We start from the raw sequence: 13766 nt of genomic DNA, 5'->3' as shown, positions 1-13766 counted from the left end.
CTCTAAGAGGAGACTCAGGACACATGGAGGGAGAACACCATGTGACCACAGAACAGGGCCTGGAGCGGTGTGTCTACCAGCCGAGGGAGCCAACGATTGCCCGACTGCCAGCAGCACCGGAAGCTCAAAGAAGGGCATGGGGCCGATTCTCCCCTGAAGCCCGAAGAGAAGCCTCGATCTCAGACTTTCAGCCTCTGAACTAGAACTCTGGAAGAATGAATCTCTGTTGTTCTAAGCCACCTGGTTTGTGGTGGTTGTCTCTCGCCTGAGAAAAGTGAGGGGAGGATAATAATTTCTAAAATAAAATGTAGCTCTAAGTTCTGTGGATTTTATGAATAGTAATTAGTCAAGAGTGAAGTTGGCCCAGTATAGGATTTGGAGAACCTGGAGATGATTTCTAAGGCAGGTTTTCTTCCCCGAAGGTAAAAACTCTCACCCAAACTCTTAATATCTCGTCCAAACCAATGTTACCCCAACCCCTGAAGCAAAAAATAAGACATATTTAATTCTTCAAGCAATTAAATCGCTCATTAAACTTTTGCCACCTGACCTGAAAGAACAGAAAATCCTATTACAGTGATGTTAGAAGATGTTCTCATTGTTTAATAGCTGTAGTACTTTTAAAAGTCAGGTACTGATAATGAAGTTACGTCGGCCTTTTAGGACATCTCTGAACACAAATTGCATTAGCTCGGAAGTCTCAGTTGGTTCATCAAGAGTAATGGAGTTATTACTGCCAGAAGCCATGATTCCACGGAAATGAAAATTGTATTTTTTCCAAATACTATAAATGATGATGCTTGGCAGCCCTGTACTCACTGAATCATACCTTTTCATCCGCATTTTTGAGATGGGTTTTAATGTAAGCAGCACTTTGAGGGGAAAAAAACTATCCAAATTTTAATTAAACAAGGCAGGCAAGTGTTGGATAGGAAATTGCTGATGGCCAACGACTGCGTCACTCAGGTCCGGACTCCCTGCTTGCCCCTGGTGAACCTGAGGCTACTCAGGTCTTCTGAGCTTTGGGAGCCGCATCTGCTAAAGTGCAAGAAGGGAAGAACTAGATCATTTCCTAGATACTTTCAAGCTCTAAAATACTGTTGTGTGTGGACCTTTTCTCATTCCTCCGCAGTACATTTTTAGGCTCAGGATTTCATAGTTAAGCTCTCATCCTTTTTTGTGCCAATCACTGTCTCACTGACCTTGGTGGCTGTACCTGCTGACCAAGCCAGCCAGATGTTGTGGCTGGACGGAGATTTGTTGAAGCCGCCTCTGGTCACTGGTAGCCCACAGGCAATTGTGCAGTCTGATGATCGCACAAGAAGGCCCAGCCTGGGTGACAAGGGAGACCAAACAGTCCAAGCTCCATTTGCCAAGGCAAGCGCCCGGGAGTTCGCATCTGTCGGGGAAGCACCCTGTCCTCAGCCAAAGGCACCCACGAGGCTCGCAGAAGCCCTGGGCCACCTCCCTGGATTTCACAGTTTCTGTGAGAAGCTGCCAGACTCCCTTCTCGTTTCAGAGGAAGCAGTTGCAGAATATAATCCTTATTGCTCTTAATTTATTACTGTTTATTAGCATTTATTCTTAAGAATGGTAAAGAGCCTACATGCACATGAACTAGAGAACTCTGAAACCAAACAGACTGGCTACAGAATTTCAAAATTCTAGTCATCCTTGTATCACACTATACTATACACATGACGACCATCTAGGTTGCTAGTTGTAGTTGAGTCACAGTGAGTTTCATGACTTGTTTTATAATCACATGATCTCAACTAGGGTCTATCTCAGTTTAACCCCTATTCAAGTTTCTGATTATTAGCTTGCTCTCACACCACGCAATTAGGAGGAGCTTGACGTTAGGATGACAAAGATAAAAGCATGCACCCCAGATTCAGCTCTTGTGATAACGGGAGACCTCTCCCATGCCCCCCACCCCACCCCCTGGTCTGTTCCTGGGCCACTTGGGGCTCCAGGCTGCCTGACCCTGAAGATCCAGGAGATCAGGAGATCCACTGGGTCCAAGCAACCAGCTGAGTGGCTTCATAAAATCTTTATGCAAATGAGCTTTTATGACCCATCAAGAAATCAGTCTTTGTAAATATTACCTCCTTCATTGGTTGTCACTGGCCACGTTGCACTTGGCAACAATCTAATGAGCCTGGACTGAAGCCTCCATCCTGCCAATCTGGTCCTTCTTTTCTTAAATAGGCCCTAAGATGGATTTACTGTGAAAATAATAAAGTTTAAGCTTCAAGACTCATTGCTCGCATGGATCTTTGCCAAGACTCCTAATCGCATTTGTGTGTAGGGAAAACACAGAATCAGCACAAAGTATGCAGCCAAATAAGTAAGTTAGAAAGGCTAAGGGCAAGATTTCCCGCTTTTACATGCTTAAATTACATTCACATTTTAAGACGTAAAATAGACATGGAAGATTTTTAAAAATGTCTTAAGTTGAACTTCTAGAGTTGTAAAATACAGTATCTGAGATTATTTTTTAAAAGATACATTTAGGGACGCCTGGGTGGCTCAGTGGTTGAGCGTCTGCCTCTGGCTCAGGGCATGACCCTGGGGTCCTGGGATCAAGTCCCACATCGGGCCCCCCTGCAGGGAGTCTGCTTCTCCCTCTGCCTGTGTCTCTGCCTCTCTCATGAATAAATAAACTATTAAAAAAAAAAGATACATTTAGGGGGCGCCCAGGTAGCTTCGGCTTAGGTCATGATCCCAGGGTCCTGGGATTGAGTCCCACACTGGGGCTTCTTCTTCTTCCTCTGGCACTCCCCTTGTTTGAACTTTCTCTCAAATAAAATTTTTTTAAAATCTTAAAAAGATACGCCTTGGGGCACCTGGATGGCACAGCTGATTAAGTGTACAACTCCTGCTCTTGACTCAGGTCATGATCTCAGAGTCATGGAATCAAGCCCCGTCGTTGGGGTCCAAGCTCAGCATGGAGTCTGTTTTAGTTTCATTCTCCCTCTCCCCATGCCCACCCTCTCTCTGAAATAAATCTTTAAAAAAAGAAGATATTGGGGAAAACAACAGACTCAACTCTACAGAAGGATATATTAACCTCAGAGAAGAGCAAGAGAACTACCCAAAGTGACATACACACACACACACACACACACACACACACACACACACAGCTGAAAAAAAAAAAGAAAAGATATTGAGTGAGCTGTGGGACAACTTCAAGTAACGTATACATAAATAGGAGACCAGAAGTGGGGAGGAGAAAAGAAAACATACATGAAGAAATAATGGTTGGAAATTTTCCAAATTTAATAAAAATTCAAAACATACTGACCCAAGAAGCTCAGGGAACCACAAACACTGAAACAAATAAAACAATACCAAGGACTATCAGTCAACTGATTAAAACCAATTAAAGGAGAAAATCTTAAAAGTGGTCACAAATAAGGGTCCCTGGCTGGCTCAGTTGGAAGAGCATGACTTTTTTTCTTTAGAGAGGTAGTAGAGGGGATGGACTGAGGGATATGAGGAGAATCTTAAGTAGGCTCTACACACACCACGGAGCTGTGCTTGTGCAGGGCTTGATCTCACAACCTGAGTTCATGACCTAAGACAACATCAAGTCAGATGCTTAACCGACTGAGCCACCCAGGCACTCCTTGAGTAATGTGACTCTTGATCTTGGGGTCATATGAGTTCGATTCCCATATTAGGCGGAGAGATTACCTAAAAATAAATAAACTTAGGGGGGAAAAAGTGGTCACAAGAAGAAGGTCATGTAGAGGAACAGTAAGAATGATAGCAGACCGATTTGTAATGACACAGATGGGGTTAGAGTGTATTATGCTAAGCAAAATCAGTCAGTCAGGGAAAGACAAATACCATGTTATCTTTAGGCAGAGGAAAAATAGAATCAAACAGAAATCTGGATCTACACAAAGACATAAAGAACACCATAAATTGTAAATATGTGGGTAAATATAAGAGACTTGTTTTTTCTTCTTCTTCAAAGTCTCTTTAAAACTATTCAAGCAAAAATAGTTACCACTGTATTATGGTGACTTCAACAAATATAAATGTAGGACAAAAATAACACGAACTGGGACTAGGAATAATAAGAGTATTACAGGAAGGTTCTCACACTATAAATGAAGTGGTGTACTACTTTAGACTGTGATAAGTGAAAATTCACACACAATAGGGGCGCCTGGGAGGAGGCTCAGTCAGTTAAGCATCTGCCTTCAGCTCAGGTCATGATCCTGGGCTCCTGCGATGGAGCCCTGCATCAGGGTCCCTGCTCAGCGTGAAGTCTGCTTCTCCCTCTCCCTCTGTCCATCCCCACCCTCACTCTGCTCATGCTCGCTCTTGGTCACTCTCTCAAATTAAAAAAAGTTTACACACAATAAACCCTAAAAACACTTAAAATCTGAAACAAAGTATTAGACCTAAGAAGCCAACAAAGAGCACAACTAGGATAATAAACAGGTATTCAAAAGAAGGCAGATAAAAAGTGGGATAAAACTCAGAATGATAGGAACACTTGGGTGGCTCAGCGGTTGGGCACCTGCCTTCTTTGGCCCAGGGCGTGATCCTGGAGACCCAGGATTGAGTCCCACGTCGGGCTCCCTACATGGAGCCTGTTTCTCCCTCTGCCTGTGTGTCTCTCTGCCTTTCTCTCTCTCTGTGTGCTTCTCATGAATAAATAAAATCTTGAAAAAAAAAAAAAAAAACTTCAAGATGATAGATTTGAACACATCAATACTCACATTCAATGTAACTGGTCTTAATATTACCAACTAAGGCATAGGTTGACATACTGGATTTAAAAAAAAAAAGAAAAGGCTAAACTGTATGCTGCCCATAAGATGCACACTTAAATATAAACACACCAACAAGTCTGAAGTAAAAGGATAGGAAAAGATAATACTACGCTAATATGTGGGTTTTTTAAAGTTTTTAATCAGACTGCTAGTATTAACATAAGATTTTAAAGCAAAGAATATTACCGGGAACAAAAAGGGTAACTAAATAAAGGTATAAATGTCAATTCAACAGAATATAACAATCCTAAATACTTATGAATTCAAAATACATAAAGCAAAACCAGGAAGAACTAAAAGGAAAAACAGACAAAATCCACAATCCACCTGGGGATTTCAAGACCCCAACATTAAATGATAGCAACAATACACAGAAAATCATTAAGGATATACAAACTTGAACACCACCATCAGAGAGCATGACGTGGCATTATAGATTATTTCACTCAACAAGATACCTTCTTTTCAGGTGAGTGTGGGGCACTTATGAAGATGTATTGTGAGCCATAAAGCAACTCTTAGAAAAATTTTAAAAGGAAATCAAATCATACAAACTGTTTACTAATCAAAATGGAATTAAGTTATAAGAGAGCAACAATGCTCTTTGGACACTAAATATCTGCCCAAATATTTGGACAGTAAAATAACACACACACTGAAAGTAACCCAAGGATCAAAGACATGCCAAATGGAAAACTATGAAGTGTTTTGAACTGAACAAAAACAAAGACACAACATACGAAGATTGGCTGGAATGAAGCTAATGCAGTGTTTCGAAGGAAATTCATAGCATTACAATACCTATTTTGAAAAAAAGGCCTCACATCAGTGACTCCAGCTTACACATTAAATGAGAAAAAGAGCAAACTAAACCTGAAATAAGCAAAAGAAATAAAGGGCAGAAATTGGTGAAATAAAAAGAAAAAAAAAAAAAAACAAGAGGAAATGATGATGAAAGCAAAATCTGATTAGATTCCTTTTAAAGAGATGTTAACATTAGGAACAAGAAAGTATCACTACATATCTTACTTTATTAAAAAAAGGGAATTGCCAACTTTATATCCCGATAGCTTTGACAACAAATTCCTTTGAAGATGTACACCACCAAAGCTTACTCAGGAATAAATAACCTGGATAATCCTAAATCTACTATTAATGTTGATTTGTAATGTTAAGAAGGAAATTCCAGACTCGGATTGGCTTTACTATGAAATTCCACCTAACGTTTATGGAAGAAATAATGACAATATGAATCAAAGTCCTTCAGAAAACTGAAGAGGAGGGAACACACACAACTTTCCAATTCATCCTGTTAGGCCAGCAAGATCTTTGTAAAACCAAAACCAGAAAGACATTGCAAAACCCTGGAAGGGCTTGTTACCACCTTTCAGTTATTTTTCAAAAGCCATAAATGTGTAAATGTCTCAGAAGTAGGTGAAAATACTACTCAACAGTGGCAACATTTTAAGATTTTCATTTTTATTAAAAATATAGCAACACAATAGCAGCATCATTTGATAAATCTTTACTAGTCCACTTAGAAGTAGTCCTACTCACATAAATATACACCACCTATGCAGCATCTTTATGTTTACATTTTAAACTCTTCCCTTAATAATCCATTGCATTATGTGAAGAACACTATTGTAAGATTCAGGAGAGTAATATTTAACTATTAAACCGAACTACCTATACAACTACACAATACACCCAAAAGTCATCTTCTGTGGAAACCAGAGACCATTCCCCAAGAGGTTGTTGCCTACCACACACAGCCTCAAGTTGGTAAAACTCCGTCTCAACTCTAACTTCTTCATTATGATTTTCATATATTTGAACTTGCACATATAGACAAGAAATTAACTATCTAGCAAATAAAAGTTAATCAAGAGTGGAGAAAACTATATTAATTCCATTCCAATCCCAGGAAAATAAACCTCAGCAGTAAAATATGTCAAATTTCACAAAAGTTGGCAATTTTTGAAATGAAGATGTTAGATACAAAGTAAATTTAAAAATCAGGCAACAAACTAAAACCTTGCTTTTAAAAACAATGTATTAAGAAAAGCTATATTAAATATAAACTAATAATTTTAACAAATTAGTTGCTAGGAACTATAAAAATATCTTTAGAATGGAAAGAAATCTAGTGATTACATACTACCAACCTGAATAGGGACCAAAAACCATTAACAGCTCTAGCTATTATTTTTAAAATAATGTATCAATCTTCAGACAGAATCACCAAGAGAAGATTTAAGAAAAACAAATTCATCCACAACCCCAAAATTAAATAGGGAAGTCAATTTCATTTTAAAAGACTATTACATTATACTTGACTACTGCTTCCAGAAATATAATTTAGCCCTTTTAAGAGCACTAACTTTTGAAATCTGAAAAGAAACAATTTTAAATGAATATTACACTAGTTAAATAAATGTGAGATTACTAAGTATGTAGGTAGTAAAAATTTTTTTAAAAAATCTAAACATGTAAGGAACATACTTTGTGGAAATGGCTCTACTTTATAACCCACCCAGTTAGAATCAGATACTATGTTTGAGTGAAGATACAATTCCCTGAAATTTTAAGCTATGCGATGCATCCCTCCAAAGACTCATTCTAACAGCTAATTCAACTACCTAAAAAAAAAAAAAAAAAGAAGAAGAAAAAAAAAGATTTAATTCAAACCATATTATTTCTAATAGATTTTTTAAATGTTTAAAAGCCTATTACTACATACTGTAATTCTTAAAATTAGAATCTTCAGAGGTGATTTGGATTCAGGGCTTTTTAAGTTTTAAGATAAAGACAGAACATATATATATAGGAATGAATGAGGTCCTGGAAATAACATCACAAATGAAGTTATTTTCTTCACAAAAAAGAAGGGATTCTAAACATGAGTTTTTATTATTAAGCATGTCAAAATTTAAGCCTCTGACATTTCTGAAGATCAACACAGCATATATAGAACTCTTGAATATAAGAATTCTGAACAAAATCACAATTAGTGTTTGCAATTATAAATTAGATTAGATGGAGAATAATAAGGAGATAATTGCAGAAGTTAAGGATTCATACTTGTTTTCACATATGAAACTAGCCAGCTTATTATGAAGGCCATCTTAATATAAATAATTCATTACGCACTGCTGAAAAGAAAGAACAAGATGATCAACAGAATTTGTCTAAAATGATGAATAGCAACACAATTAGGGGAACAGAATGTACTCTCTGTATAATCAAGCTAAAAAAGATAATTACAGAAGGGATCAAGTATAAAACGGGTGTCTTCTCGGCCTTACCTCAAGTTTTCCTGACAACATCTACCTGGGTTGAAAGAGAATAGCCTTAAAGAAAAAACAAAATGCCTTGAAAGACAATAACAAATAAATGGAAACCTACCAGGCTCCTATAAGTGAACAAAGAAAAAAATACGTCTTTCTCTCTTTCATTCTTTCTCGATCTCTCAATCTCTCTCACGCATATGCCCGCACGCACGCAAGCACTCACCTCCAGGCCCTAAACACTGCTTCTGTAAGCCCACTTAAAGACATTTTTTTCACTTTCTTTGTATCTCTTGCATCCCTACTCAATTCATGTCCGACTTTTACAAATCAGGGTCTTTCAAAAGAAGTGTCATTATTTTAAAGCTGAATGTCACCAGCAGGAAAAACAATTTGCAGCAAGCACCAAATTAACTGCCAACAAAGAAAACATTAGGAGTCCAGAGTACAAGAAATAACTCAAACTTTAAATGATTGTTTTATAGACACCAAACAAACATGTACTCTCCATGTCGAAACAATATGCCAACTAAAACAAGATAAACATGATAAACTAAGATGCTGTTTTGAAATGCATAAACAAATACTTTCCTCTAAAATACTTGGCTTTATTAGAGAAATGATACTAAAAATAACAAAGATTCAAACATTTGCTCTATTCTACTTACATATTATAAATAAGACAGCTGTTGATGCAAGACACACACTCCTCCACAATCTTTCCATATGCACCCAAGCATTCTTGTATCAGAATAAGCTGTTTACCAGCCAACCGTATGTGGTTGAATGATTAAAATGACCATCTATACTTTACATAGTAAAGCATTTTCAAAAATTTTAATGTACACAGTGACAAAAAAGGAAAAAAAAAAACACAGTAATTCTGAACACATGAAGAGTAATTAAGCAGCTTCATAATAAAACGAGGCTTCATTGCAATAGGGGCAATTCTTTCCATTCTCTACCAAATACTTAAGTTTCAACAGTATTAACATTAAAAGAAAACTCAAGTTGAAACCAAGTAACTGATGTGCTACTCAGCTTTTTAAATCTATAAGTAACTCTTCCCATGAGGTAAGGCAACGGAGTAATTTGATTGTATTAGATTGCATTAAAATAATTATACTTGATTTATTTTAATAACATGCTAATCAAAAGGTATAACATTTGGGGAAACAAAACAATAATGAAAATATTTCTGAAATTATGACTTATGGCTTTGGGGGAAAATATTAGCAATGTTGTCATTTTACTACATGTATACTTCCTGCAGAAAGTGAGCCTAAGAGTAACGGACGACCTATATTTTAAACTCAAGTAAACGTATCCTTAAAACAAATAACCTCATGTGTTCTCCTTTACATAGAATTTCTGCACATCATTTATGAGAAGATGATTAAGAGGTAATAATTAAGGCCATCCAATGGAGACGAGAAAGTGTTTGCTTTGATTTAAGTAAAGTAAGAACATGCTTCATTTTTCAATCATCACAGTATAAAACTGATGGTCCCAAAACTGCACTGTTGTTTTAAGCTCTGAAGCCATTCTTGAAAACAGGACTTGCCTCGTGTTAGGTGAACTATGTGAGAAGCTCTTCTGACATACCACTTGCACACTTCTCTATGGGAGTGAACGGGATATCCATCTACGTTCCCTATGAACTGAGAATGACTAGCACATATAAAATTCTAGAAAACAGCATACCACATTGTAGAAGGCACTAAAGCTTCAGCTTGTGCTCCCATAGCCCATTTTGAAAACCCAGTCTTCTTTTATAATGGCACCTTTGCCACCTACAGCTGACAACACACACTGCAATATTATTCATAATAAGCTTGGAAATGTCATGAAAGTTCAAAAAGAAATGCTCACTTTGTGGGGAGACCCAATGATTCTAAACTGAATACTAATACATTAGTATTAGTATTCAGCATGGGTGCTCTTCCTTTTGAAAGAGAACAGGAGCATGCATTGTCAGTTGTCTATTAATCCACTTATTTAAGCAATTTTAGTCTGTAAAACTATTTTAACAAAAAACTTTTGTCCTAAACAGTGAGCAAAAGAAAACACAATAGTGAGAATTTAACACAATCACCGTAAATCCTGTGAAGTAAATGTTAAACTTCTTACATACTCTGCACTTACAAGGGTGTGTGTGTATATATTTGCACCGATTTCAAGCACATCATCAAATCTGTATATATTGAAATTTAAAAAAAAAAAAAAGGTAAAACAATACAAAATTCAGCAACTACCATTTTTTAAAAGAGCCTCCAATGCTTATCTCCAGTCTTTATGGATAGTACAAATTTGGATCTTTGATGTCCCATTTATTTGTAATGGTTCTTGGCAAACACTAACAAACCACATGACAAGTGTGGCAGCCACCATGGAAATGCACAGATTCTAGAAGATGAGGAGTTTGGGTAACACCTGTTATTTTCACGATGTCCATGCTTTATTTTCTTACTCAGTAACAAGATGGCCACAAAGTCACCTAACAACTAGGAAAGCTGTTAGCTTGTATCTTTATGCTCAACTGGATTTCTTCACGGTTTAACATCTTGTTGAGAGAATTAAAAGCTTTGGATTTTTCTTCCAGCCTGTGTTCAGAGGTGCACCTGTCAGTTCTATACTGCTTCTGTTTTGGTAGAGAGGTTTTCTTCATTTGGCTGACAATTCCCATTTTGCTGCACTTTGTTTTCCTCAGTCCTTGGTGCGTCCTTGTCATCTACTTCTTTGCCCACGCTTGAATCTGGTTCTTTACTGTGTTCCTTCTCCTACAATGAATATTAAGCCATACGTTTAATATTTTTTCTCAAAAGTTGCCTGCTATTACATCTGGTTGCAGCTAAAATAGGTACTTCTGTGAACTTAGTAAAAGTGATTATTTGCTCCCATTATCTTTTCACATAAATAAATGTATCACTATATCCTATGTATTTCTCATAAAAGATGGAAATTGTAAATTAAATTACAATAATCAAAAAGAAAGTCTAGGACATATTCAATAAACATCACTGAATTGAAAAGTAGGACAGACTAGCTGAAAGAGTTAAATAGCTCCCAAAGATGCCAGGATAGGTTTGCAATCTGGATACCAAAGAAGCAAAATTCAGAGGATGCAGAAAAAGAAATCACTCTTCATTCTAGAAAAGACTGCTCAAGAACAGTCCAATTCTGCCCTCAGCTTCAAGGAGAATTAAATGAGAACATACAGAACAATCAATGCCTGACACACAATAATGCTCAAGAGATGTTATCAAGGTTACTGATGATGGTGACAAACCCCTACCAATATGAGAGTAAATAAAATTATCAGGTGAAAGCTCTAGAACTTATAAATGATTTCCAAATACAAATACACTTACTGGAATAATAAAGCAATTAATGTAATTCACTAGCAATTAAATATTTATCCCCCAAAACACCCTTACTTGGTAGAATTTGGTTTTCTGTTGTTCTAATTCGACGAACCTACTAATTTCAGTATATATTACAATACCAATGACAACAGAACTTGTGTCAAATTTGCTGAAAAAAATCTATTTCAGGAAATACATATATTTTAAGGAAAATGGCCTCAACCAGAAATCTTCGTATAAAATCAAATATGCATTATCTGTAGACAGTCCTACTGTCTACAGGACAACCAGGACTCTAGGATTCCCTATAGTAAGGAATGTATGTGTCTGAGTTTCAGTTAGCTCTTACTTCATCCCTTCAAAAATCCAGCTTAAAAAAGTTATCAATCGAACAAATATTAAAGGATACCCAAAAACATACAAGATATCAAAAGCCCTCAAGAAGTTTTTGGTCTAAATCTAGTTCTATGTAAAAAATAATCTCAATTTTAATTATTCAAAGCCAAAACACTGAGTGATTGCTGCTTACTTTAAGTGAAGTATTGTTCTTCTCCAATTTTTCCTTTCCATCTCGGTCATTAGAACTCTTTCTTGTAGAGCTTGAACGTTCTCTCTCTCTTCTTTCACTAATATGGTCCCTTTCTTTTTCTCTCTTTTTATCCTTCTTATTTCTGCTGTAAGAACAGTGGTAATATGCCAGTTAACTTCTAAGAAATTATAGACTCCCATGTTGTCGATGAAACAGTCTCATCTAACACTAATGCACTGGAAATAAGCAGGTCAGTAATCTGGTTTGACCAAGTAACATAAACAGTCCTACAGCCCCACCTGTTCTACCCCACAACCCAATTAATCTATTTTTGCAGAGGCCACAGTGTGTTCACATAAAACATGATTTGGCATTTTCAATTTATTTGTTCAAGATTTATCTATCAACTGTAATAAGATTAAAAAATAAGGCCAAATATAGGGTGCTGGTTGTTTTATAGCCACCTTTTCAAAGCAAAAAGCAAAAAGGAATGTAAAGGATAAAAAATTAGGGCAGCTCCAGGGAGGGCTGAATGACTACAGCAAAACTTAGAATTTCAAGTAACCTGTGCCACTGCCCTGGTCACTCACCATTACAAACAAGACCCACCAATTCAAGATCAAAAGTTAAGAGAAGACTTCATGAACAAATTTCATTTATAAAAACAATAGATCTTTAGAATTAGAGGGAAAAAATAATGCATTTTCAGTCAGAAGCATAATACCTTCCACTTAAAAAAGTTAGCCTCAACATGGAATTCTAAATTTTCTCTTGTAATAACGAGTAATTCAAAAATAAAGACTAAGAAAACAAATAAAAGACATTCAGCAAACATATAAGTACATACGAAATTTAGTGTAACAAAGGTAAGATCTCAAATCACTGAGGAAAAGATGGTCTTTTCTTTTTTTTTTTTAACAATGTTTTTTTTTTTTTAAATTTATGATAGGCACACAGTGAGAGAGAGAGAGAGAGAGAGAGAGGCAGAGACACAGGCAAAGGGAGAAGCAGGCTCCATGCAGGGAGCCTGACATGGGACTCGATCCCAGGTCTCCAGGATCAGGCCCTGGGCTGAAGGCGGCGCTAAACCGGCTGAGCCACCCGGGCTGCCCTAAGATGGTCTTTTATAAATAAAATGTTTGGAGACAACTTATTTGAAGTAATTAATCTGGATCATTATCTCATATCTCATTCCAAAATATCTAAATAAGTCCAAATGGATTAGAACCTAAATTTTTAAAATAAAATAGTATTAGAAGAAAATATGGGTAAATTTCCTTACTATCTGGGTGAAAAAAAAGATTTTTCAACCATAACTAAAAATTCAGGTACAATAAAAGACTGGTAAATTTGCCTACATAAAACTTCGCAAGTAAAAAAAAAAAATTAGCATGTTCAAAATAAAAATTACATATTTGCAACATATGTGTGCATCTTTCTACATTAATTCTTAAGTGTCAAAGGAACAATCACATTAAATTGAATAAAATTCTTAGGAATAAATTTAACCAAGGCAAAAAATTTGTTAAAAAGATGAAAACAAATAAATAGACATCCATGTTTATGGACTGGAAGACTTAACTATTGTTAAGATGACAAATAGCATCCAAAGCCAACTAGAGATTGAATGCAACCCCTATCAAAATTGCATTATCTTTGTTATTAGCAGATATACAAAAACCCATCCTAAAATGCATATAGAATCTTGAAGAACATCAAATAGCCAAAACAATCTTAAAATTTAGAACAAAGTTTGAAGGCACAGCATTCCCAATTTCAAAACTTA

The 13766-nt window shown here is 36.4% G+C and overlaps 1 protein-coding gene across 8 annotated transcripts in view; it reads right to left on the bottom strand.

Moving 5' to 3' along the window:
- Window positions 1–6254: 6254 nt before the first annotated feature.
- Window positions 6255–13766, bottom strand: part of SREK1 (splicing regulatory glutamic acid and lysine rich protein 1) — a 45440-nt gene continuing 37928 nt past the window's right edge. For 6 of the 8 annotated variants that reach the window (XM_041765198.1, XM_041765200.1, XM_041765202.1 and 3 more), the window contains 2 exons: window positions 11981–12125; window positions 6255–10866 (listed from right to left, as the gene is read on the bottom strand). In XM_041765198.1, coding sequence (XP_041621132.1) covers window positions 10717–10866; window positions 11981–12125 — 295 coding nt within the window. In that variant the 3' untranslated portion in view covers window positions 6255–10716. The remainder of the gene's footprint in view (window positions 10867–11980; window positions 12126–13766) is intronic. The other 2 variants (XM_041765199.1, XM_041765201.1) reach the window with 1 other exon arrangement.

This window comes from Vulpes lagopus, chromosome 8 (genome assembly GCF_018345385.1).
Source record: "Vulpes lagopus strain Blue_001 chromosome 8, ASM1834538v1, whole genome shotgun sequence".
Taxonomy (NCBI): Eukaryota; Metazoa; Chordata; class Mammalia; order Carnivora; family Canidae; genus Vulpes; species Vulpes lagopus.
The sequence above is the reverse complement of the archived record's forward strand: the minus strand, read 5'-3'. Positions and strand labels throughout refer to the sequence as shown.